The sequence below is a fragment of the Rhinolophus sinicus genome, linkage group LG06 (assembly GCF_036562045.2).
Source record: "Rhinolophus sinicus isolate RSC01 linkage group LG06, ASM3656204v1, whole genome shotgun sequence".
Lineage (NCBI taxonomy): Eukaryota > Metazoa > Chordata > Mammalia > Chiroptera > Rhinolophidae > Rhinolophus > Rhinolophus sinicus.
The window spans coordinates 98416014-98442733 of NC_133756.1; the positions used below are offsets into that span (position 1 = coordinate 98416014).

General features: G+C 33.8%; 1 protein-coding gene across 2 annotated transcripts in view; it reads right to left on the bottom strand.

The window, feature by feature from the left end:
* CNTN5 (contactin 5) overlaps window positions 1-26720 on the bottom strand; it is a 1268958-nt gene that overhangs the window by 405314 nt on the left and 836924 nt on the right. For both annotated transcript variants that reach the window (XM_019741696.2, XM_074335568.1), the window contains one exon: window positions 1978-2073. In XM_019741696.2, the coding sequence (XP_019597255.2) occupies window positions 1978-2073 (96 nt within the window). The remainder of the gene's footprint in view (window positions 1-1977; window positions 2074-26720) is intronic.

The following is a 26720-nucleotide window of genomic DNA, read 5'->3' on the forward strand; positions in this document are numbered from 1 at the left end:
CTGGTAAGTGTTAGACATTGGCCTGGACACTGAGCTACTCCTTTTATATGGGGCCATGCACGTGTCCCCTAAAACTCTGTTCTGCTAACACTGATGTTGAGTCAATAATTTGACATAACACTCCAGAAAGAGTACCTAGTAGAATATAACCTGTCCTATAATATAAAATTATATAATCAGTCTAATAATTCTTATGACACATATACAATAGCAATCTTAGGCTTATTGATCTCCATCAAAGATCACATTTTATTTATTTAATCAATTATTAATACATATTCTTATCTCGCTTATCATGTATGCAATTTATTATACTATTTCTTTCCCGTTAGAAATCTTCTCGCAGAGTTTTCTTTGTCAACTGGATAATTTGTCTATGTGTAATCTTGAAGTTTTATTTCCTATATCATCCCCTCCCATTTCACTTTTTTTTTTTTACAAATGTTCCAATAGCCTTGCTGTATAAATGACAACTCAAAGAATCTTGCTTTCTTTCCCACAGGGGTCATTTCATGTTGTTAACTCCTGTAAGTTTGCTGATGAATACATGCATCCTCTATAGAGCTTCTTGTTTTCTCCACCCATCCTCTTCCTCCTCCTCCTTCTTTTTATCTCTAACAATTATTCATCGAATACTGTTCTTCAAACAAAATCTGTCTAATAACCCATTACACTTAACGTGTATTCATGATACAGGATTCTCCTAAAGTTGTTAAAAATTTTTGTCTTATCCATGACAAACAAAGTTAAAGCACATGTTGCTTTGAAAGAGTTTAGATCTTGAATCACATGCAGGTATGATGAGGTGTACTTACTGTAAGATCCCCAGCTGATCACAGAAGGATTGGAGTGACTAAATAGATATATAGGGATTAGGTGGGTACAATTCAGAAATTATTCCTAATAGTGATTTGAAAACTCAGAATGTTTCCAAAAATATTTTCCTGTTGAAATGTAGTGTACTTTTCTTTCAGTTAAAAAACAAGTTAGGAGGGTCAGATAAAGCTGAGAAGCTAGGAAAACTGAACAAGGTTTTATTATAATTTATGATAAAAATTATTTATGGTGGAACAAAATTGGGCCCCCTTTCTACACCAATAATACGACTTAGACACAAGTATGGCTTCCACACTAAACATAAAAAAGAAAAAGTTATCAAGATTCCAGGACCTTGAATTCTGTTTCCAGTTGTTAACGCTAAAGTCTTCATTATTTCTCAGATAGAAATAGACACAGATATTCTCTCTCTCTCTCTCTCTCTCTCTCTCTCTCTCTCTCTGTAATTGATGCTGTCCACTCTTAAATTGTATTATAGGAAAATTATACTGAGGTACAAAAATGTACTCATTTTAAATTACAGGACTGAAACAAAATGAATATAATTAGCTGTGAGCTGACAAAAGCAAATATAATTAATCTGAGCACAGTTTACTATTATGTGACTCCAAATGCCATGAAGTACTTACCTGTTACCATGACTTTTACAAGAGCTCAAGCAGCCAAAAAATTATAAGTAAATTACGGTTTTGTTTGAAACAAAAAAAAATATTTCTTAGCAGTTTTTGTTTCAGTGTGACAAACACCATAAACCAGTTTCCATCTTGTCTTGTGAAATAAGATGCACATTGATATTCAGTTAACTCAACTCTGACACTCCCAATAATTTTGAGAGGTTTTTACTCTCTCAGCTTATCACTTTCCTTGTGCTCCAGGCAATATCACTGGTGGCAGGCACAGACATAACCACAACAGCCAAAAGTTAGAATGGTAATAAAACCATCTCATCAGAGGAGCTCAGACTTTTGTCCAGTGGTATTTAGAGTATGGGATCTTTAATTTCATATCTGGTACTCCGATACATTTCATGAAAACCATGCACACTTTACCTGGAATGTTCCCTAGTCAAAATACTGTCTTAAAAAAAACGAGCATATAGTAAAAGAGAGCAGCAGCAATATAGAATGGATCCTACTGTACCTGGAGAATGAGGCGGAGGAGAGCACATCAGAACTACACCCTGGCCTTCCCTCACAGAGACTGCAGTTCTTGTCCGGCCACTAAAATTTCCCAGATCTGTCAACATAACACAGCATTTAGATGTAAGGCAAAAAGGAGTTTAAAGAATCACTACGTTTGTAACTTGTACTTAACTTTTCTCTCATTATGTAGATAAGGTTTCTTTTTGTTTGTTAAATATGATAGGAGGGCCTTAAAAATAAATCTATACCATCCAATTTTAAATACCACACTTTTCAGATTTCACTCTTTGTAGTGCATACAAGTTGCTAGTGTAGGAAGAAATTAGTACATTTATAACACATTACATAGTTCTTTTATTTCGTTATAATGTTTCCTACATATTGATTTTTCTACCACCAATAGAAACCCATTCATTCATAGAGAGAAGAGACATAGAAGTGGTTAGGGGTACCTGGTATCCAACTTGCTGCTTCATTATATGTCATGCTAAGAATGGTATGTAAAACTAAACATGCATTTGTCAAATTAGAGAGACTTGTGTGCTTGAGCAAAATATAAAGTGGATATAAAGTTTTTTTTTTTTCTTCTATAAATGTGAGTGAAAAGTCCTGTTACTTTTATTTTATAGAAGTCTGGAATTGCTTAAACATTAATTATACTCATTCATTTTGATTACTCTGGGAGTATTACAGCTATTGAAATACTTATACATATGAAGGATTATAGCATTGATTGGGGTTCAGTTATCTTCCATTAAATTATGTTACATTTGCACAATTTGAAAATACTTTCCTAAATATAAAGTGGTCTAAAAAAAGAATTATGTGTTATTTGTATTTCTAATATTGTTTATCAATTTATAGCTCAGTACTTATGTCCCTTTCCCCTTTCTTGTCTAGGCTGATTAGACATGATTTTTAGAATAGCCTCTTAGAAATAGTAGTTCAATATTTTTATAAATAAACATTGACCCAGAATTCTCTCTGTAAAATCATGTCCCCATGGTGAGAAATTTTTCTTGAAAATTTTCTGCCTTTCCTTCCATTATTCATCAATTATAAAAGAGATTTTTTGAAACTTTTCATTATTTCATGCTAAAATAGTATGTTTTATAGTAATACAATGTAGACCCTGAAATTTCATATTTGTTAATTTGACAAATGATGAAAGTAAGCAGTCAAGAAAATATACTGAATGGATATAAAGGGGATAAATAACTAACTTTAATATCCTAAGAAGGACTCTGTACCTTACTTTTTGAGAGATCGGTAACTATTCACTTATTTGCTGAATTTACAATAAAATCTTCTTAAATATATTCAAAATCAGGAAAACTAATAAACAGGAAAGGCATAATGACCAATAAATAGTCAAAGAAGCATTCATTATTGAAGTAAGTGTTTAAGATTTTATGCATAATTCTGTTTCATTATAAATAGTTAAGTGTTTCACAAAGTGGCAAGTCAAGAGAGAAATAATTGTCTTAGTTCTATTTTTTTTTTTTTTTTGGTGGTTTGAAAACATACACATGAATGTATAGTAAAAATCAAGTTCATTCATTTTTACATATATGTGACTCACGACTTTAAATTTATATGCATTGGTCCTAAGGGATAGAAGCTACCTTTTTCCAACAAATGATCTCAATATGAAAACAAAGCATGGCAGGGTTTCTAATTTGGTTTTCTTTGACTCTACTCCTAAAAGTGCAGGAACCACACAGTGAGATAGTAGTTGCAGTAGGGCTGTAATATCTCTTTAGAGTGTATATTGTTCTACTGTCTTCTTTTCATCCTCATTGAATTTATAAACCCTGAAAGCTGCTTGGATATTATTATTATTTTTTGTATTAGTTTCAGGTGTACAAAGCAACTAATAGATATTGACACCCCTTCCAAAGTGATAACCACCCCTCATGTCTACTACCCCTCTGACATCGTATACAGCTGTTACCATACCATTGACTCTATTCCCTATGCTTGGATATTAATTTATTTCAACTGAATTTTTTAAATGGTTTCTGAAAAGTATATAGTAGCTTCCAGTACATTTAGTACAAGTATATATTATGTTTACTTTTTATGATATTTGAAATCAACCTACTGTAGTTAAAACTAGTTTAATAGGAAATAGTATTAAATTAATGCCTATCTCTGAGAAATGGAAGTACAGGCATGGCAAAGAAATTAGACACAAAAATATTACAGAATAATTATGATCTGAATTTTGTTTTGAGAACACAATGACCCAAAAGATAACACTGAGCTGTAATTACTTTATTTTGTATTAGCTGCTAATACAGTTTCTCATGCAATTGTTTCTGTTGTTATTTCCTATATTAAAGCACCAGCAGTACTATAAATGGATATAAATGAAAGATAAATGGATTTCTTTCAATTGTGAATCATTCTTTTTTCTTTCATAAAGACATATAAATACTAAAAAGAAGTCTGCACTTTGATGGAGAGTGTATTTTTCTCATTTAAATCCTTCTGCCTTAAAAAAAAGAAAAAAAAAAAGAAAAACGTTTTTAAAATGTGAAAGTGGTCCATGTGTCACACCAAATTCTGGGTGAGCTGAGGCAGAATGATTTGTGAAAATGTCTTGGTTGGAGTAGGGATGGCAACTAGAGAGAACAGTCTCAGTGAAAATATAGCTGGTTTTGATCTCATTGCAAATAGAAAGCCATTTCTTTGGAAGTATTCATCAGAGAACTTGGTTTGAGTGCTTATGAGATTACTTTTAATAGATTACACATTCTAATATATTAAGGAGAGAACTAAAACATAAGAACAAGATGGGGCTTTGGTTATTTTACTGCTACTCACACAAGTTAAAAAACACTTGTTTATATGTTCTGTTTTAGACCTTTGGGGGGAAAAATGAGTGGCAAAAAACCTTAAACAAGAACTTCAAAATTCAGGTTTAAGTTATGAACCTTTTTCTGGACTTACTATAAAGCACATGGACACATAGATAAACAATAGACTGGAGGAGAAGGTTTGTGGTCAAGAAATACAGGGCCCCAGGGCTTGTCTTTTCTCATACTTTTTCCAAGTTCAGCATCTCATGTAAAATTTAATAGCGGAGCTTTAATTAGAACTGCAGCTTACAGAATTACTACACCAATCATCCTAGATGAACCATGCAAAGTAAAAAAGGTATACAAGAAATGATGCAATCGAGAGCCTCACATGACAGAATGTAGATTTAGGATGTGTGATTTGAAGCATGATGACAAGATATAAGACAAATTTCATCAATTCATTTAACAAAACTTCATGAGCGTAAACTGCACACTGAACACTAAATTAGGTACTGGTGATACAGAAAAGCTATAAAGGAAAGATGTAGGCATATGAACTACGCATACCTACTTGGGCCAACTGTCCACAGACCCAGCTCAGAGGAGTTTGTGTCACCAAATTGATGCATGAGCCCAAACCATCATAGTTTCAACTTGTCACAGCCATACTTATGAATTACCAGTACATATCATGTATATATACCATTTATTACTTCATGCTATTCCCCTGAATATGAACTGCAAACACATGTACCGAACACACACACACACACACACACACACACACACACACACACACTCTCCCTTCCTGCCTGATTCCTTTCTTTGCTTTTCTTCCCTGCATTATTCCACAAAGGATCTGAGGTAGCTTTAAAAACCATATATGTACATAACACAAAAAGATAAACAGGTATTGACAAATTCCAGGTGATGGCAAAGTGGGAGTAGTAATAATCCTGTAGGGTAAGATAAGCATTTAAAAGTATATGTTGTAGGGGCGGCCAGACGGCTCAGTTGGTTAGCGCGCAAGATCTTAACAGGGCTGTTAATTCGATTCCCACATGGGCCAGTGAGCTGTGCCCTCCAAAACTACAGTGAAGAGAATGAGCTGCCGTTGAATTTCCAGAGGGGAGGACGGATGGCTCAGTTAGTTAGAGTGCAAGCTCTTAACAACAAGGTTGCCAGATTCAATTCTGGTGGGCTGTGCTCCCTGCAACTAAGATTGAAAAATGGTGACTGGACTTGCAGTGGAGCTGTGCCTTCCACAACCAGACTGAAGGACAACGATTTGGAGCTGGGCCCTGGAAAAACACACTACTCCCCAATAAAAAAACACAAAAAAGAATATGTTGTATATGAGGCCAGACAATTAAATTCACAAACTCATCCTAGAAAAAGTGCTACATACCTCATTGCTGAATATCACTACTGTCACCTTTGAAGTACTCCCTTTGGGAAGCTATGTACTGATGCCAGAGCCTAGTCCACCTGTGGGGAGCCATGGTTTCTTGCAACCCTGAACCTTGCAGACTGGCTCGGTTTCTGCCCCATAACATTGCCTCTGCCTTATCTGAGAGGCGCCTAACGGCTGCTGAGGAATGTGGTGGAAACGGCCAGTTCCCGGACACAGAAGACTAAGGGCTTTCTGGACAATTGGTAGGTTCTGTCTCCTTGAGATATTTACTTTTGTGAGTTTCAGTGACCTTGTATCTTCTATGTCAAAGTAAAGTTGAGGCTGGAAAGATTTACTTTCGCTGAGATAATGCATATCTTCTTCGTTTAACTGCACGTACTCAAACTGTATATATTGGTTAGAGATAATAAACTCAGGGCTTCAGCATGACTGAAGACCGGCCGCATTAGCATTTGTGTGTGTCTTTTATTCATTCCCACTCCCCCATTCAGGTACTGATCGACTCGTGGCGGCTGGCCCGTCACATCCACCCTTCATAGCAATTTTGGAACTCTTTTTCTGGAATGGCCATCAGAGCTGTTGTCGTATTACCCCTGATGTCCCAAAATGTCTTCCTTTCAATATTTCCTTTATCTTCGGGTAAAGAAGGAAGTCACTGGGGCCAGATCAGGTGACTAGGGAGGGAGTTCCAATACAGTTATTTGTTTACTGGCTAAAAACTCCTTCACGGACAGTGCTGTGTGAGCTGGTCCATTTTTGTAATGCAAGAGCCATTAATTGTTGGCGAAAAGTTCATCATCTAACTTTTTCATGCAGCCTTTTCAGCACTTCCAAATAGTAAACTTGGTTAACTGTTTGTTCAGTTGGTACAAATTCATAATGAATAATCCCTCTGATATCTATATCTATATCTATATCTATATCTATATCTATATCTATATCTATATCTATATCTATATCTATGTCTATGTCTATGTCTATGTCTATGTCTATGTCATTTATATCTATATCTATATCTATACACACACATATATACATATATATATATATATATATATGTATATATATATATATATGGTTAGCAACATCATTGGAACAAGTTTGCAAGCTTAAATGTCAGACCTCGTACATTTATAAATTATTAGAAGTTGACAATAAATTTGATGCTAAACTTACAAGGGACAAAACAAAGATGGATATGTCCCAAGTCTTAGGATTCGTGGTTATTTTAAGTTCAAAACTTTCAGTAACTCTGAAAAAGTGCAGCGTTAGTGGATATTAAGGTCTAAGAGGACTTTCTTGGCAAGACTTCATAAAGATCACGGTAGGTGTTGTAGTGGGCTGAGCAACTTTGCAAACCAAGTAGGAAGGTTTTATACCCACTGAAATACCTTGAATAGATACAGTATCACACACACACACACACACACACACACACACACACACACACACACAAATAAGATATTTCAAAAAACATTTTCCAGAAAGGCGAAATATTTTAAAGTGTGGGAAAGGGAGAGAGGTTGCAGGAAACTGGCAAGAAGGAAAGTGCATAAGGGGTTCTGGACACTGATCTTATGATCTTAGGTATTTTAAGTACAATAGATTAGTTAGTCACTGAGGAGAAGAGAGGGAAAAGGGTCAAGGCAAGAGGAAAAATCTTATACAATAATGTGCTGAGCTTCATCTGTCTCCTGGGCTTTAATTTCCTAGTCCTAAATTTGTTCTGAATAAGGGGCAATATTTGGCTTATGGGAGTTGTGAGTTTGGAAGAAGGAATGGGAATGGAGTGATAATTTTTCATTGCACTTGGATACATTCATCCTAGTGGTGGTGCTAGTAAGTTTTACTGTCAATGCTCCAGGCATTCTCAATTAATTCTCTAATGTCAAAAGTGCTGTGAATGCAGAGACAATTCATTATGAATTCTAAACTTCATAAAATTGAGTTTGAATTTTTACGTAAAACAATTGAGAAAGGCAAACCACTTTAGACTAGGTGTCAGAGACTTGAGTTTTATTAATTACTATTGTCTTGGTATCAGATTCATATGTAAGATCGTAAGACTGAGGAACTAAGAGGGGTGCTCTTTCTGAGGGGCCTCATGGCTTTCACTTTTATGATTCCTACAAAAACAAATGACAGTTTTTCCAATATTGACTTGGTGTTTGCTGCTTCACTTGCAAAGTGATTACATGTTGAAGTCTTTGGTCACTTTCGTCCTATTATCATCAGTATTATTTAGATAACTGTCAGATGTAAATATCTTGTAATAAAAACTGATTAGACATCATTTAGAAACTATCTTTGACATTGTAAAATGTTAAAAATTAAAGAGAAATATAAGGAAATTGATGAATAATAATTATAGTAGTTACTAGCGTTCTTATTCTATGCCAGACATCTTGGAAATTGAATATTAATTTCTCTGTTTTAAAGATTACTAAACATAAGTGAAAGTGAACAGAAACTTGGTTATGGTCACATAGTTAATAACTAGTGATTTGCAAATCAAACTCAATGTAGTTGTTTTAAAAAAAAGGAATGAGGACAAAAAAAGCATTCAACGTTTGGAAGATAGACCAAGTTGGTTTTTGAAATTTACAAATAATATTTATAAGGATCTCTTATTAAAAATCATTTCTGACAGATGAAAGATATAAAGGTAGGAAAAATTAGTGAAGAATGGAAAGAAATAATTCTTACATTGATTTTGAGAGAATTAAATTAATATTTTTAATACATAGCCATTTGTTCTTACATAAATAAAAAGCCTTTCATAAGACACTCTACAACAAGCAAAATTGTTAATGATAGTAGTTTTTAAAATAAAAGTTTGATTGTTGAATACTATGTTGACTGAAAGCCATAGAAACATGAAGCTTTGTGGTATTTTACTGGCAAGCGTGAGCTCATGAGCCTGTGATCAATTTGTAAGCAGATAGGACAGGGTTTATTTATCCCCACTTAATAATGAGGACATTGGCATCAACTAAGGTTAAATAACGAGAATAAACACTTCAGCCGGTAAGAATTTGAGCCTTCAAGATGACGAATTCATTTTGGAACTACCATGGTTTTAGCCTATAGTTATTCTGATACTCTTAATTTAGAATGTTTCAATCAATGTAATTATTTTTTTAACCATTTTCCTTTTACATCACATGAAGTAAGGCTATAATTCTTTAACATATTTGTAGTAAGTCATCTGTGAATGCTATATCACATCACTTTTCCAAAATGTTAATTATTTAATAAAATGAGTCTTTTGAAAATATCAGTTGTGATAATTAGAGGTATGTCAAAACATACACTCCCATCTATTACATGAAGGTAAGAACTATGATACAGCTGGAGATGTGGTGAGGTTAATCTGTAAGAGATAATGACGTTATAATGAAACTTTCTTTATTCCTATTTTTTCATTGGTTATATATAACAGGTCAGATGAGTAATCTCTTGCTGTGGTTTGCCATTTTCACTTTACACATCATCAAACATGAATCATCCAGCCTAAGCGTTCACTAATTAAGAGGAAACCAAAGCACACTAGTTAGTGTGTGTTAGCCTTGAAAGAGAATTCTAATTACATTATAAGTAAAAGAGTAAATTATAATTTCTCTTGTAAAAAGACAAATTATCCAAAGAGTGTGATAAAATGTTTCTGATCTTAGGTCTTTTCTTTGATATCTTGATGTGTACTACAACAAGATACTTTGTAAATAATATGTGGTGAAATAATCTAAAATGTGAACATTGTATATGAATATGTTTAGCTAATGTGACATAGTCTATGAACCTTGGCAGAAGTTATATATATATCTGACTTAAATTTCCGCACTTCAGGTGACCAATTACATTAAAAAAAAAAAAAAAAAAAAGATTTTATTTGCTTGCTTCCAAGTTCAATTTTTCACCCCAAATTGAGGTCAGTCTTAATTCATTAAAGTCTCAGGAAATTCTAAGGCTGAGAATTGGAAAGAAAACATAAAACAGAAATAACAGAACATGTATAGAGATTTTGAGTATTATAGACCCATAAAATTAGGGGAAGGGTGCTATTTCATAAAACCAACAAGTTATTTACTACGTAAATTCCTAAAACTCATAGATCTTATTATTGTCAAGCTTTTGGGCCTATCTATCCTCTTTAGCTATTTTATATTTTATAATATTTCATTAGATAATTACTTCCTTGCCTACAAACATGATTTCTTAGCCATTTCTCTCTCCATTTTATTCCCCTGGCACAACTTTAACCTTGGTTAAATTGAACTCTCTACCTATTCTGCTCTGGGCAAGGGAATGGGGATAGAAGCAAACATCTACATGTTTGTTGATGACTACTTTTGCTCTAAATTCATGACCATGAACCTCAGGCAGAGCCTTTGTACAATAGTCTATGAACCCTGCCAGAGGTTCCATACACTTGATTTAATGTTTATGGAGTCCATTCTCTCTCAATCCTTTAGACCATATTTTCATATCTACTCTCTTTCAAAACAACTTCCTGTCCTTTCCCTCACTTCTTTCCTCAAGATTCTTGGAGAAACATGGAAGTAATCTAAAAACCACTTATCAATATCTATACCCCACCTATGGGAGACACTGCAATGTGTGCCCTTGATTCTCCTTCAATGAAGGACTTGTCCCAACTATTGGGAGTTCCACTGACAGACAGCATTCAGCTCTCAGACCCTTTAGGGACTGCTACAGAGAATCAGCTCACTCAAGATTGTATTCTTTCCTCAGGTAGCACTCAGCCAACAATTCCTCAATGAATGAGTATAATAACCTGACCACCTTGGTCCAATTTCAGACAGCCCTGATAAACCATTCTAGTTTAGAAATCCTTTTTAGTGTCGGCTTGGAGCTGTTGGGCCTGCAGCGCAGCTCAAATTACTTCCTTCCCATGTCTGCACCTTCCTCCTCCCTTCCAGCGTGTGGATTCCAAAGGCATTTCTTAATAACCATTATCTACACTAAACTCCATCTCACTTAGTCTGTTTCCCAGGGAAGTCAACCTGTAAGACTACCACAATAGCTATCAATTTATCTGTATCTATATTGCCTCCAGTCCTGTTTTCATAACTGAACTGTCTGTGATCCAATCAAAGACTTTCCCCCCCTTCGTTTTCAATAGCATTTAAACATACTGGTATTTCTCTAAAGCTTTCTTTTTTTTTTTTTAAAGGAAGAAAAAAGTGTATCTTTTTTACTTTATTTCCCCCTCATTTTTGCTCCAACTCATTTTTGTTCTCCCTTTCTGCAAAAAAAACTTCCCATTCTTTCTTAGCTTCTCAAATCAGTCTCCCTGCCACTGGCCAACATGTTATTGTAAAAGTAACCAATGACCTGCCCATTGTTAAATTTATTGATCAATTTCTCATTTCTCATCTACATGACCTATAATTAGTAGTGATAAAGTTGATCACAACTTTCTTCTGAAAATAATTTCTTCACTTATATTTTTCCTCCTTCACGCTGCCCTCGCCTTCACTTCCATAAGCTTATTTTTCCTAATCTCTGCAATATCTAAACATTTCAGAGCCCTAGGTTAGTCCTTGGACCTTTTCATTTATTAATCTACACCATTACCAAAGTTATCTTACCCTTGTATTTAAAAATTATGCATACACTGAAAAATAGCCAAATTTATTCTTGCCTGGACACCCCCTTTGAGTGGCAACACACACACACACACACACACACACACACTGTTTACCTGACATTTCCATTTGGATGTCTAATAGGCATTGCAAACATAACATATCCTAACAGGATGCCCATTTCCACCTGCCACCCTACCATTGCCATAATATTTACCATCAGAGTAAATGATCCTTTCATTCTTCTAGTTATTAAGACAAAAGGCAAATATTGTCTGTGATTCCAATATGTTTCTCACACCCCACATACAATGAAGAAATCCTATTGATACTATTTCATAATATATTTGGAATCCAACAACATCTATCTAACCTTCTCTACAGCTTTCATCCAGGCATCTCTCACACCTTGATTGTTATGAATTCACCCTACTGTTCTCCCTACTTCTTCCTTTGCTCTCTTTCAGTCTATTCTCAGCACAGCAGCCAGGGTTGGTTTTCTTAAAGTTAGATCATATGCCCTAAATAGCTTCTATCTTAGTCAGAGCTAAAGTAAATCTACTAACAATGGTCTCCAGGCCCTATGTTGCTATGTTCATTGTAATATTCCCAGACCCCTGTCCTAGTTGTTGTCATTTCCTGGAGTACACTTCCTCCGGGGTGTTTGCATGGATCTCTAACATTGTATAGCTTTCTGCAGGAATGTCACCTTTGCAGAGGGGACTTCCTTGATCAGCAGATTTTTCTTTTCCATTTTCCCAATGTCTATTCTCTTTATTCTGATTTCTTTTTACCATAACACTGATCATAACCTGACATATTATGCAATGGGTTTCAAAATGTACTGTCTGTCTTCCTCAACCCATTAGAACGTAATCTTCTAGAAAACAAACCCTTTGTTTTGTCACTGCTGAAAATAATGCCTAGTGCATTTTTCTATACGTACTTAATAATCAATAAATAAGTAATTAAAACCATAAAACAACCACATACTTATCTTTAGCATGTATTTGTACTTGAAGAATTTTAGACTTGAAATTTCTAAATGTTGGGATATTTTCCAAATATCATGCAATTATATCTTTTCAAAAGATCCATATTCTTAGTAAATACTGAGCTTCACAGATGAATCTGAAATACGTATGCATTGTAATGCTGTTTCAAAGCAGAGTTTTCACTCAAGATTAAATTATTTTAATAGTAGAAAGGTCATGTGTATGGCATTTTAATCTTTAGCTAAGATGGATGGTTGATGAGGAGCATATTTTTAGAAAATAATTTTTTTGTTGGTGGTGTAATAATTTAAAAAATATTAAGAGTTTTAGATGCAAGTAATTATAACACTTTTATGGCACCTGACTATATTTCCAGCAAAATCTCTTATGCATAGCAGTCTACACAACCAAATTCTGAAAACTATTTTTACTATAAACAATGATAAAAAAATTCTGAAGAGTAGATATTCAATAATTTGCTTGAAATTATCTTAACAGAAATATTGCACTTCCATGACTTATTTAACATAAACTATGTAAGTTCCTAACCTAACAGATAATGGTAAACTTATATTTTAAAATATTACTATATAAAATAAGGGCTTTGAAGGCAAAAGATCTAGCTTCAAATTCTAGTATCACTATTCATTAACAGTCACATTGGACAAATTATGTTATTTTATTATGCTTTACTTCCTGGTCGAGATGAGATAATTCTGCATGTGTTATAAGATTACTGTGAAAAATTCCCTGACATATAAAAATATCTTACCCACAAAACTGGCCAATAATAGCACTCGATAAATATTATTTCGTTCTAAAAATTTCAGAGATGTATCTTATCAACTTCTAATTATAAACCTAAATAATTATCAATTTATTTTCCTAAATATTTTGAGCATACAGAATAAAAGATTCTCAAACTGTAATATTTGGGGACCATCAACAATGTTATACAAGAGAAGATAAAACTCATTAAGTAAAGGAGAGCTGAGTGGAGCCATTGAAGAATGGCAAACTTAGACAAGCTTTTTTATCCCTCACATCTCAGCATCCTTATCTGTAAAATGAAGATAAAATAAAAATCTATCTCATAGTTTGTAAAGACTTAAATATAATAATTTCTATATAGCAGTTAGTACAACACATGGCACAAAAATAAATGTTATAAATGTTATTACTGTTATAAAAACATTGTTGTGAGAATTATGACACATTAATTCTAATCTAAAGTCTTCTAGTAGTTAGCTATGCAATTTGTGGCAAAAGTTTAACCTTTCTACTTCTTTATCTATAAATCAGGGATGTGGTTTGCTCAAGAGAAACAGATCCACATGCTTATGGAGTTACAAGACTAAGATAGCAATCATGGTGGGAACTAAGGTAAATTGGAAAGAGTATGCCTCACATGAAAGTTACATCTGTTTTAATAAACACAATGCAGGCCAAAGGAAACACTTGTATGAAGGGTGATCGAACAATACAGTGAATGCTGCTGCCGACCGCCATCCAATGGAAAGGTGGTGGTGTGTTTTTTGATCTTGATGGAATTGTACAAGCTGAGTTTGTACCCAGAAGCACTACAGTGAACTCTGAATATTATAAAGGCTTATTAGAGACTTTAAGAAAAAATGTACATAGAAAACCGCCTGAGAAATAAGCAAACTGTTTCATCCTCCATCATGACAATGCTCTGTGTCACACACGCTTCTGGTATGGCAATTTCTGTCAATCAAAAACATTACAGTGTGTCCTCATCCACCTTATTCACCGGATCTGGCACCGTGCCACTTCTGGCTCTTCTCCAAATTCAAAATGACCATGAAAGGTAAATGTTTTGAATCAATTCAGGATATCAAGGAAGCCATGGCAGCGCAACTAAAGACACTCATGAAAGAGGACTTCCAGAACTGCTTCAGAAAGTGGCAAGAATGATGGGATAAGTGTGTTTGAAGCAAGTGGGGAGAGGGGTATTTTGAGAAGAATTAATGGCAATGTGTCTTTTACTGTGATACATTTTTTGAAAAATTTAAATATTCACAATATTTTTTGTATCACACCTTGTATAGCCAGATATAGCCTTGAAGGAGAACAATTTTTCAAACTTGGACTGGATGATATCTAAGATACAAAATGCTCCATTATTTTAACTCACCGCCTCTGATTCTAACTTCTAGCTGTTATTCAGAACCTAGTTTTAATGTGTAATTATAAGTTACCTATCATTCACTGAACTTATTTCAATTGGCATACATACTTATAAAATAAATATATCCAATGTATATGAAAGAATATTCCTAATACCTATTACAGTGAATAGCAAATGAAACAGATTTTATATTTTGTATTTATGCTTTGATAATTGACTTGACAAACAGAAATAGAAAAACATTGTTATCAGAATAAAAATGTATGCCAGTTATTTACAAGGCTACGTTTTCTGTAGTTTTATGATGATTAATCTAAAGTAAAGGAATATAAAAAAAAGTTGCTGAAATGAATATCCTGCTATTATAATTGAGAGAATGTGTCATATTTATCTTCTAAATTATACACTCTTCCAAGGAAATTTTTAGCTCCACTTGCCCCTACTTAAAACCGCTGTTCTGGACAACACAATTATTTCTTTTCCACATATCTAATGAAAAAAATATAATTCACTGGTGAGTGAATTATAGGCCAATTTCTTTGACTCTTGAGTATAAAATTATACTTTTGAATCTGAGTACTATGAATTTTAACAAAGCTATAAGTTTGCCCTCCCAAATCCATCATAGTCCTGAATTGCATGAGCATGTCTGTATTGGTCTGTTTTAGTTTTTACTTTTGTTACACCAGTACGTTCCCTAATTAACTAATATGTGTGTTTGAGTGTTTTGCTCTGCCAAATTTGTTTTCAAGGGCTGTATGTATTGCAGAGCACTTAGAACAGTTCTGGCCCCCTGCTCAAATGCTTTAAAATGTAAATTGCTTGCTTTCTTGATTCCCTGAGCTCATTTACTGTTGTACAATTAAATCAAGTACCACAGATTTGCATTTTTTTGCTTTTACAATGTATAACCTCAACAGTTCTCTCTGAATAATTTACACCCTGTTTAATTAAAAAAATCTTAGGGAGCTGATTTATTTCGTAACTCAGCCGACTAGTGATCAATTTTCAACCTATCTTAGATCTCGGCTGAAAACCTCGTTCCCTCGCTTTAGAGTAAATCTCTCCCCTCTGCTCCTGTAGCAGTGTTTTTCTTTTCTAGCACTCGATTACCTCAGGAAGTTTTAATTTGTGACCTTCGTTTAGGGTGCACGAAGATGTGATGTGGTCTTTGGATAGTACTCAAAGTTTAGGGAGGATTCAGTTTACTGTGTGCAGCAGCTCTCATATTATACAACATCTCAATGGTGGAAAAAAAATATGGTGATGGAAGGAGAACTGACTCTGAGTGGGGAGCACACAATGTGATATATACAGAGGGTGCCAAAAAATGTATACATATTTTAAGAAAGGAAAACTGTATTAAAATTGCAATACTCAATATGTACTGATAACAAAAGATGAATACAAGTGACGTTTGCTTCTGCAATTACAAGAGGTGCTCAAAGTGGTTACCATCAGCAGCAGCTTGAGCAACGTTGACCAATGTCCACGTGTATACATTTTTTTGGCATCCTTTGTAGATGATGAATTACAGAAATATACACTTGGAACCTATGTAATTTTACTAACCATTGTTACCCCAATAAATTTAATAATAAAAATATAGCCAATTATTTCAGGTCAGAAAGCAGGTCCCTGGCAGTGTATCACCTATGCTTAATTAGTGCAGTGCCTGGCATTCAACAATTACTGGTTGAATAAATGAAGCACATTTAAAAAGGGCACTTGTTACAAATTGGCCTCTAAATCTCAGACACTGTTCTCTTCCTATATGATTTATTTCCATGAAACTAGAGAAGAGCTTTTTAACAGGCAGAAGACACATTTAAATCATTTATTGAAAACAAGTTACTTTTGTGTGGAAGTATGAAGTAATTCTTCAGAGAATGAAATCAGTTTTCACATTAAGCATCAGTTCAATATACTAACAGTCTTGTGACTCTTGTTTCTATTTTATAGTTTCTCTAGCTCTTTTGCACTGAAGTACTAGAAAACAGTTCCTAGAAATTGTATAGGGCTGATATGCCTATTTGCTCACGGTACGTTGATTGTAAATCGGCTATGGAATATGCATTACCCATGTTACTGAAGGGCATCCCACATAATCTAGTCCAAGGCTAGGCAGATATTTTCTGTAAAGGGTCAGATAGTAAATATCTGAGGCTTTGCAGGCCAAAAGGAAAAATTGGAAACTATGTGAAAGTCATATATTTTTTATGTCACAAATATTATCTTTGGAATTTTTCAACCATTTAAAAATGTAAAAATAAATCTTTAGCTTGTGGGCTCTACAAAAACACAGATTTGGCCCAGGGGTCATAGTTTGCTGATCCCTGGTATATAGTTCACTGAAATTAAGAGGGATAGGAGGGCTTAATAGATAATGTTGTACTACTACAGAGTTTTCTGTATAGCCAGTTACATCACCTTAGAGGAATAGGACATTTGCAAAGTAGAAAACCTTGGCCTCTAAAATTAGAACGTCATGGATTTGAATTGATTCTTCCACATATTACCGATATAGCCTTAGACAAGCTACTTTAAATAAACTTTAATTGAATGCCTACTGTGTTTAAGGTATTAGTTTGCTGAGAATGTAAAGCCAATAACACGCGGTCCTTGCTTCAAGAAGTCATTTATTCATTCACTCAATTAATCTTTCTTTCAACAAATATAAATTACAAGCCTACTATATTCTGGGTACTTATAGACACTAAAGATACAGCAATAAAAATATGGAATTTGTGTCACAAATAACATTCATTGTTTTCATTGTGTTTTGTTTCATATTTTTTAGATAATACTCTTGGAATTGTATATTTTTCTTGTCTAGTGATTACCATTTCTCTTTTTTTTACAATTGTTGACTAGCTATTAGGTTGGTGCAAAAGTAATTGTGGTTTTTGCTATTATTTTTAACCTTTTAAACTGTAATTACTTTTGCACCAACCTAATACCATATTAAATTTTATCAGTTTTTATCTTTATTATAATTGTTCAAGATTTTTGGACATAAAAACATATCATTCCCAAATACTGTTTACTTTAGTTACTTTAAAATAACATATTGTATTTTTTCTCATTTCATTTATTTGACTGAATTGGTTAGACTTTCAAGATCAGTACTATATTATATGATGGGAAATTGAAAAATCTGATCATTTTTGTTTTTTAATGGAAATGTTTTAGAAGTTTCTCTATTAAATAATATTTGTTTCAAATTAGCTAGAATTAATGAAACTAAGAGTTTCACTAAGAATTTAAACTTCACTCAAATGTTTTTAAAATTAAGTATAGAATTTAAGTTTAACCCATTAACTTTTCAGTAACTGATAAGAAATGATGTTTTAATGTATCTATTTCTGTGCTTGTGGTATATTATCCTAGATAGATTTCCTAATGTTAATTCATTTTTGGATTCCTACAAATTTAAAAGATTGGAAGATAAATGGTATAATTATTTACACCTGCTATCTTTTGCCAGTTTCTCCTTGATATTCCAATAATGTTTGCTTCATTTAACCATGAATGCATAAAGATCCACATTTTTTTATATTTCCATTATTGATTATATCTTTTATTAACATAAAATACTAGCTCCTTCCTTGATTCTTATTTCCTTTGCCTGCTATTTTTCACTAACCTACCCGTCAATACTCACACATGCGCACACAAGGGAACAAGCACACACATGCTAGTATATGTGCTTTGATTTTTTTCTTTTTTTAGATGTTAGCTTAAACAGCACTTCTTCAGCCATGACTCCACACAAACCTTCTCTCCCAATATTATATGCTTACATACTGAATATTTCTCTCTTTGCCTTTATCTGAACTGTAATAACTTTGTGCGATCATTTATTACATACTTGGCTTCCTCCAATAAGCTTCACAAGGGCAAGTACCAAGTCTGTGTTATTTAGTGCTATATTCCCAGCATCTAAAAGAACATCTAGCACATAATGAGAACCCAATGAGTGAATGTTTTGTCCTTTGTTTGTCTAATATTACTATAACCATCTCTGCTGTATTTTTTGTTGGAGCATATTTTGCCTATTCTTTTATATATAATCTATTTGTATTATTATTATTTGTGTGTGTGTGTGTGTGTGTGTGTGTGTGTGTGTGTGTATAACTGAAGATGTAAACTTCATATATAGAGGGAAATTTTAATAATCTGATATTCTTTGAATTTTAATAGAGTAATTTAATGCATTTACATTTATTGTCACAGATGATATAGCTGATCTTATTTTGTCGTTTTCTGTGTGAATTCTCTTTTTAATCTTTCTTACGGATTTTTATTTTTTTAAATAGAATCCATTTTCTTTGTCTTAATTTTGTTATAATATAATACATACATATACATGTATAGTTATGATATATCTATCTGGGTAGCTCTCTTATCAATCTGTCATCCATATTCTTTTAAAAATCTCATGTTTTCAAAAATGTAATTGTATTTTTGTTAATAAAAAATGGCATGCCACCTTTTTAATCTCTTCTCTGTTCAAAATGAGACTATTAGTAGGGTTTTAAATCATTACTACTCATTTCCTTTTTGTGACTATTAATATAATTTGATCTATAGCCAAAACTGTTTTAATTAAGTTATTGTGGTTCATATTAGTTATCCTTGCTTCCAAAATTTTTGATATTATTCTTCCCTTAAGTAAGTTTTAAGATTACTAAATTTAAAGAGAAATATTTATCTCTTCGCAGCGAAACTTAAACATTTTTGAATTTTAAATTCTAATTATTCTCTTGATCTTCAAGTGCATGTATGAGATATATCTTTTCAGAACTTTTCACAAGTGAGGTGTATTTTTGTCACATTCAAATATGAATATCAACTTGTCTGATCTGTATTTCTTTGGCTATAATTTCCTTGAAAACTGGGACCTTGCTCATTATAATTTAGCATTTAGTGAACAGAAAAGAAGACTAAGGTCAATTGCGGGTTTTTTTTTTCCTTCGATTTTTGAAGGAAATACTTATAAAACCTTTTCTTCATCATTGTCATTAAAATCGCTATGCCAAGTTACAGATATTTATTCATTATTTTCCACAGAATATTGTGAGCCCAATATGATCTATACGTTCAGCTCTCTTTTCAACTTAAAAAGTTTATCTCATTTTGTCTTTGATAATTGCATCATTTGCAGTTTTGATTTCTCTTTTGGTTCTTAGGTTAGCTATCTCTTCTTCTTTTATTTTTTCTCTTCATTTTAATCTTCTTGTCTTTCCGTCTGCAACTTTAATTCCGTCAATACATGCCACATCATTTTTTTCCCTTTCCCATAAATGGCATATTTTGGCATTCTATTGCGATTGCTAAATCATTTTATTAGAACAATGTTTCTTGGTTTTTATAGTAATTATTTTCTTTCGTTACTCCTCAAATTATTCAGATTTATTTTAGTTTTCTTTCTTTTCCTATAAGACCCACATTGTTAATGTTTTCAATTCTCTATTCTTTCTTGAAGAGATATCTCCACACTTGACATTCTTCAGTAGATAGGGTGCATTAATTTTTCATTTCACTTACTATGCAGATCACATCTCCTTCTTAGGTTACTAAATATAGGACAGGTTGATGTTTACAAGAATCATTCCAATTCCCAGGTCTAGCATATATTCATCTAGGGTAGTTCTGTTGGACTAAGATGAGATCTTCTCTTATCTTGGTTGCCTTGTTTTGACACTGAACTGATGGGAGCAGCAAAAATGACAGTTCTTACAGTCTAATGTTTTCAAGTTTCCTAACATTTTTATGTCCCACCATAACCACTTTATTCATAAGGATTGTGTAATTCAGACGCAGTGCGCCTCCTCTAGTCCTCCTTCTGATTTCTACCCTGTAGATTTATAGAAGATGCTGTCTACACATTATTGTAATTTGTAGAGAAACATACACTGATGACTTTGGACAGAGGCACTGAGATACAAGTATTAACTTCATGCCGTGGGAAAGGAGGGGAGTGTTCTCCTCTCTTGTTTTCAGTGAGCAGGACTTCTTACAATATCAGGAGGTAAAATTTAGCTGTTCCTAAATCTAGTACCATGTTACCTATATTGCATATAATTTTTCTGCACTTTGACATTAGATTTTTAGATTATCATGGCATTAGAATTATAGCTAGCATTTGTATTTTTCTACATAATCAATGGTATTTTACTAGCAAGGTGAGAAAGACTTTTCAAGAAATACCTAGCAGTCATTTTCAACAGTTGTGTCTGTTCATAAATGTTCAATTTTCAAGGGTTATTGATGCAACTGCTGTAAATTCATGGTTTTTCTTGCTGCTAGCACCTATCATAATAGACTGGGAATTCTTTTTTTACCGTTTTAGTTACATTTTTGCAGGTGGTGAACACAGGAAGAAAAACAGTCTACAAAATTTGAAACTCCCTAGTTGTTTCTGTAGGTTTTGGGTAGTGAAAGCTGTTCAAATCACAGTCATGACTCTGGAAACTTTACAGGCTTCAACATTGAATGGAGATGATCAAGATTGTAATTAAACATTGATACCTTGATGATTGATGTTACTAAGTCTAAAGCCTGTTTCTTTGAAAGTGAGGATAAGAAAGATCACCTTCCTTGTAAATACCGAAAAGCTTACTGACGAATGAAGCATATGTTTGAAATGTAAAATATGCCACTCTGAGGACTAAATCTGGACTCTAGGAAAGCCCACCTACCACCTAATAAGTGGTGAGTGAAAATGCAAGGTACAACAGTCACTATAGCAACAGCAGCAAGAAGAGTTAATTTTGTTTCTCTCTCACTTAGTAACAGAATGCCACCGGCTGGCATTAAAGATACCAGCGGCTCCCTCCTGCAACAAACAAACAAACAAACAAACAAGCAAACAAAAAACTGGCAAGGCAATGGCAACAGCTGCACAAACACCAGAAAACAAAGGGAAGTGCTATCTCTCTTGATCCTCAGCCCCAAATGTTTAAACTATGTAAAGCCAGAAACATAGATGTATATTTTGAAAAAGTATTATCTATGTGAAGGAATGGAAAGAATGGTGTTAATTTTTATTACCAGAATATATAGTAGCATATTGTCATTTTAGTGGAGACAAATCCTCAGATTAAAACTAATTATGAACCCAAAGAATCTGTTGTGTTTTTCCATGTTGGACTGTGTCCTTACTGCAGCACCCTGAGGAAAACACTAGCTTGTGAGAGACTCATATTTCTTAGTTATCATTGTACTCTCAGTGTCTACAGTCCTGTCTTATATACAGGGGATGCTCAACAAATGTTTGTTGAATAAAGGAATATATTGGTGTGATGCTATCAATAAGCAAAGTGAGTTTTATTGTTGCTCACTTTCTTAAGTTAAGGTTCAATAGGAGAGAGAATAAATTTTAGCATCTATCTTGATGTAGTACAAATTGTCCAGATTTTATTTACACATTCACTTAAGTTTTAGGCTGTACTGTGTAGTAATTTTATAGTGATGACAAAGAGTGATTGCTATTCTTTATAAGAAAGTCTTGATATGGAATTAGGGCAGAAAAGTGGCACCTTGATAGTCCTTACTCATATTGGAGAGGCCACCATTGGAAAATAATGGGTTTAACAGTCCTCTGATATTCATGTGTTTGCCTGTTAAAAAGAATCTCCCTGTGAAGTGGTTAACTTTCATCTTCTAATGATGAGCCCATCATTGTGTCCGTATCTTGGATACCTCCAATACCTTTCCCCAAAACTGCCAGCTGAAAAGACTGCTTTTCCTCTGAATATAGCCCTTAATTTGCTTTTTAAAATAAATTATTTATTTTAAAACAGTTTGAGATTTATAGAAGAGTTGAGAAGCTAGTAAAGAAAGTTCCCATTGATTCTATACCCAGTTTCCCCTATTATCAATATCTTACATAGGTATGGTACACTTGTCACCACTAATGAATCAATATTTATATTTTACTAACTGAAGTCCACAATTTTTAAGATTTTCTTAGTTTTTACCTAATGTACTTTTTCTGTTCCAAGATTCGATCTAGAACATCACATTAGATTGTTGTCATATCTCCTTATGCTCCTGTTGGCTACAAGTGTTTGACTTTCCTTATTTTTCATGAGCTTCACAGTTTTGAGGAGCACTGGTCAGCTATTTTTAGAATGTCTGTTGATTGAAACTTTTCTGGTATTTTTCTCATGATTAGACTGGGGTTATTGGTCTAGAGGAAGGAAGACCACAGAGCTAAAGTGCCATTTTAATCACAGCATATCAAGTATACATATCATCATCAAGAACTACAACTGTTGATTTTAACTTTGATCTCTTGATTGAGATATTGTGTATCAGGCTTCACTGTAAAGTTACTCCTTTTGACTCCCCTTTCCATACTGTACTCTTTAGGAGGAAGACACTATGTGTAGCTAGCCCACACTTAAGCTGTGGGTAGTTGTGCTTCACCTTTGTGAGGCTGGAGTATTATCATAAAACACTTGGAATTCTTTGTGGGAGATTTGTCTAGTCTCTACCACTTATTAATTTATGCAATGAATTATATATACATATCAGGTATGGCAATTAAGTTCGCAAACTTGTCCTACATACCTCAATGCTGAATAGCACTATGATCACCTTGGATGTACTCCTCTTGGGAAGCTATGCACTGATGCCAGTGCCAGGTCCACCCTTCAAAGCAACTTTGGAACTCTTTCTGGAGAGGCCGTCAGAGCTGTTGTTATATTACCCCTGATGTCCTGAAATGTCTTACTTTCAATATTTCCTTTATCGTCGGGTAAAGAAAGAAGTCACTGGGGGCCAGATCAGGTAAGTAGGGAGGGTGTTCCAATACAGTTATTTGTTTATTGGCTAAAAACTCCTTCACAGACAGTGCCCTGTGAGCCCGTGTTTTGTTGTGATGCAAGAGCCAGGAACTGGCTAAAAGTTCAGGTTGTTTTCATCTAACTTTTGCATGCAGCCTTTACAGCACTTCCAAATAGTAAACTTGGTTAACTGTTTGTCCAGTTGGTACAAATTCATAATGAATAATCCCTCTGATATCAAAAAAGGTTAGCAATATTGTTTTGACTCTTGATTTGGACTGACAGAAATTTTTTGGTCATGGATAATTGGCTGATTTCCATCATGCACTCTGACGCTTTGTTTCAGGGTTATATTGGTACACCCATATTTCATTACCAGCGATAACATGGCCCAAAACATCGTCTTGCCTCTCCAAAAGGTCTTCGACAAACTTCAACTATCCTTTGTTCATCGGTGAGAACCTTCAGGACCATATTTACACACAGCTTTCTCATGCCAAGATTTTCACTTAAGATTTTCCTGTTTCTTTATTGATGTTTACTGGGTCTGCTATGCTTCTCACAGTAAGCAGACAATTTTGACATACAATTTGATGAATTTTTGCAATTCAGCTCTGCTCGTTACTGGCTGCCCCAAACTCTCTTCATCAGTGACGCGTTCTCTCCCCTCAGAGAAACATTTAACCCATTTGTACACTGCCATTTTTTTCACGGCATTATCCCCATAAACTTGGACTAACATGTCCCTGATTTCACTTCCACTTTTGCCATGTTTACCAAGAAATTTAATGTTTGTTCGTTGCTCTAATTCAAGCTCAGACATTCTTGCAATGGCACACAAAGACACACAACAATAATTATGAATGCCACTCAGCTAGACAGAGCCAAATGTTAACATAAACACAGTGAGACACTGATATACCAAGGTTATGAAACTTTATCGAGCTGTTTGTACAGTGCTGCCAATGTAAGTGCATGGTGACATGTTTGCAAACTTAATTGTTAGACCTCTTATATATCTCAGTCTGAATTTACAGATATTTATTTTATAGTTTGTATTATAATCCATTAATACTTTATTTTGTGGCAAAATATTTCCTAATTTTTGCCATTGGAAGGTCTCTCATTTGGGTCCTGTACCTTTTTGACATACCCCATCATTGTTGGATTAATTTTTGTTTTTGAGCACGTTCTTACTTTCTTGCACTTACATTGCCTTCTTATTTCTACATTAAATTTTTCATGTCAAATATATTGTACATTGCGAGGAAAACAGAGACTATATTTGTCTACTTTCCTGTACATAATAGGTGAGCAATAATTATTTGTTTAATTATGAGGTTCCATGCTAAGAGAGATTTTAAGTTTGTGAGGAAATACGCGACCACTTAATTGTGGTCTTTAATATTAGTCATTGTCTTTGGCAATGGAAGAGATTGATATAGGTGAAGATCAATGAATTACTATACAGAATGTGACTTGAAAAAAATACTTTAAAATGAGGTATTATTTTTTTTTGTTGCAGAAGACTAATCTTAGTATTATGTTGGAAGTATAAAATGTCTAGTGAAATTATGAATCATAAAAACATATCAATGTTTTGAACTTAATGGAAAACCTGTTTTCAAGTTGAGTTTCAAATTTTACATGTTAGTATTTTACTGCTTACTGTATATTTCCATATATATATATATATATATATATATATATATATATATATATGGAAATAATCAGAATATGACAGGAGCATCATGCAGGCTTTCTTCTTTTAGAGCATATAATGTATGCAGGATATAGCAATGCCCATATGTTCATATTCAGATAACATTTCAAACAATATCCACTTATTCTCTCAAGTTGATACATGAGAAGGGATCTTTGCTGGACAACAAATTCCATTTGCTTGCTTTCTATTTTTGTAAAATTCTACAGAAATCAGTTAATGATGTTGACAGAAGATGATGATGATAAGGACGATGGTAATAATGATAGCTAAATATATCTAATGCTTGTTTTTGCCAATGACTGTTAATCTTGTTAATCTCTCAACAACCCATACATGTAAGCACCTTCCCCTATTAAATAAATGACTTCATGAAAATGTAGACATTAAATAACTTCCCTGGGTCACATAACTAATGTGAGAATGAGGGAAAAGTCACACCCAGGTCCATGTAAATCCAGAGCACATATACTCAACTACACCATAATTCCTCACCTCTGTGAATTTTGTTTTTCAAGTGTACTAGAGATAATGTCTTTTAGATATTTCTTTCCATTATCTCTCTGTTCCCTCTACAGGTTTTTCTTCCTAGGATGTTGCCATTGTTGACAGCTCACAACTAAAAATGAATCAAAGCCTCACAAATGTAATTCAGCTTCAGGCTCTTTGATCTTAGAAATAAAAATAAGCCTATTCTAGCTCTCTTTCATAATGACCCAGATATTTCTTGATGGTGCCCTGCCATGTTGTCACCAGTGCCATGGGCTGATCAGGCAGCCTACTATTGTCAGTTGACTGTCAATCTCTTAAACATCTGAGTCTCTGGGTTGTTTTGAGGCATTCAAGTTAACATATAGTTACAGAAACATCAAAATTTCATCGTTGTTAAGCAGTGTTAATTGAAAAGAAAAATGTAAACACTGCAGCTGTGTATTCCTTCCCTTTAGCAATTCAGGACAATAGAAGAGTAAGCATCTATTTCTTATATGACAGATTAATGCATGAAATGATGATAATATTTAACATCTACTGAGCATAAACTTGTGTTAGGCTCTGTACTCAATGCTTTATATGTGTTATCTCCTTTAGTCCTAAGAATAGCCCTTTGAGGCAGAAGCTATTGTGAACCTAATTTTAAAGAGGAGAAAACAGAGACAGGAAAATTAACAACTTTCTTTAGGATGCTCGTCTTGTAAGTTATAGAGCTGGGATTCCAATAATAAATTGTTATGAATCTTGCCCATGCTTT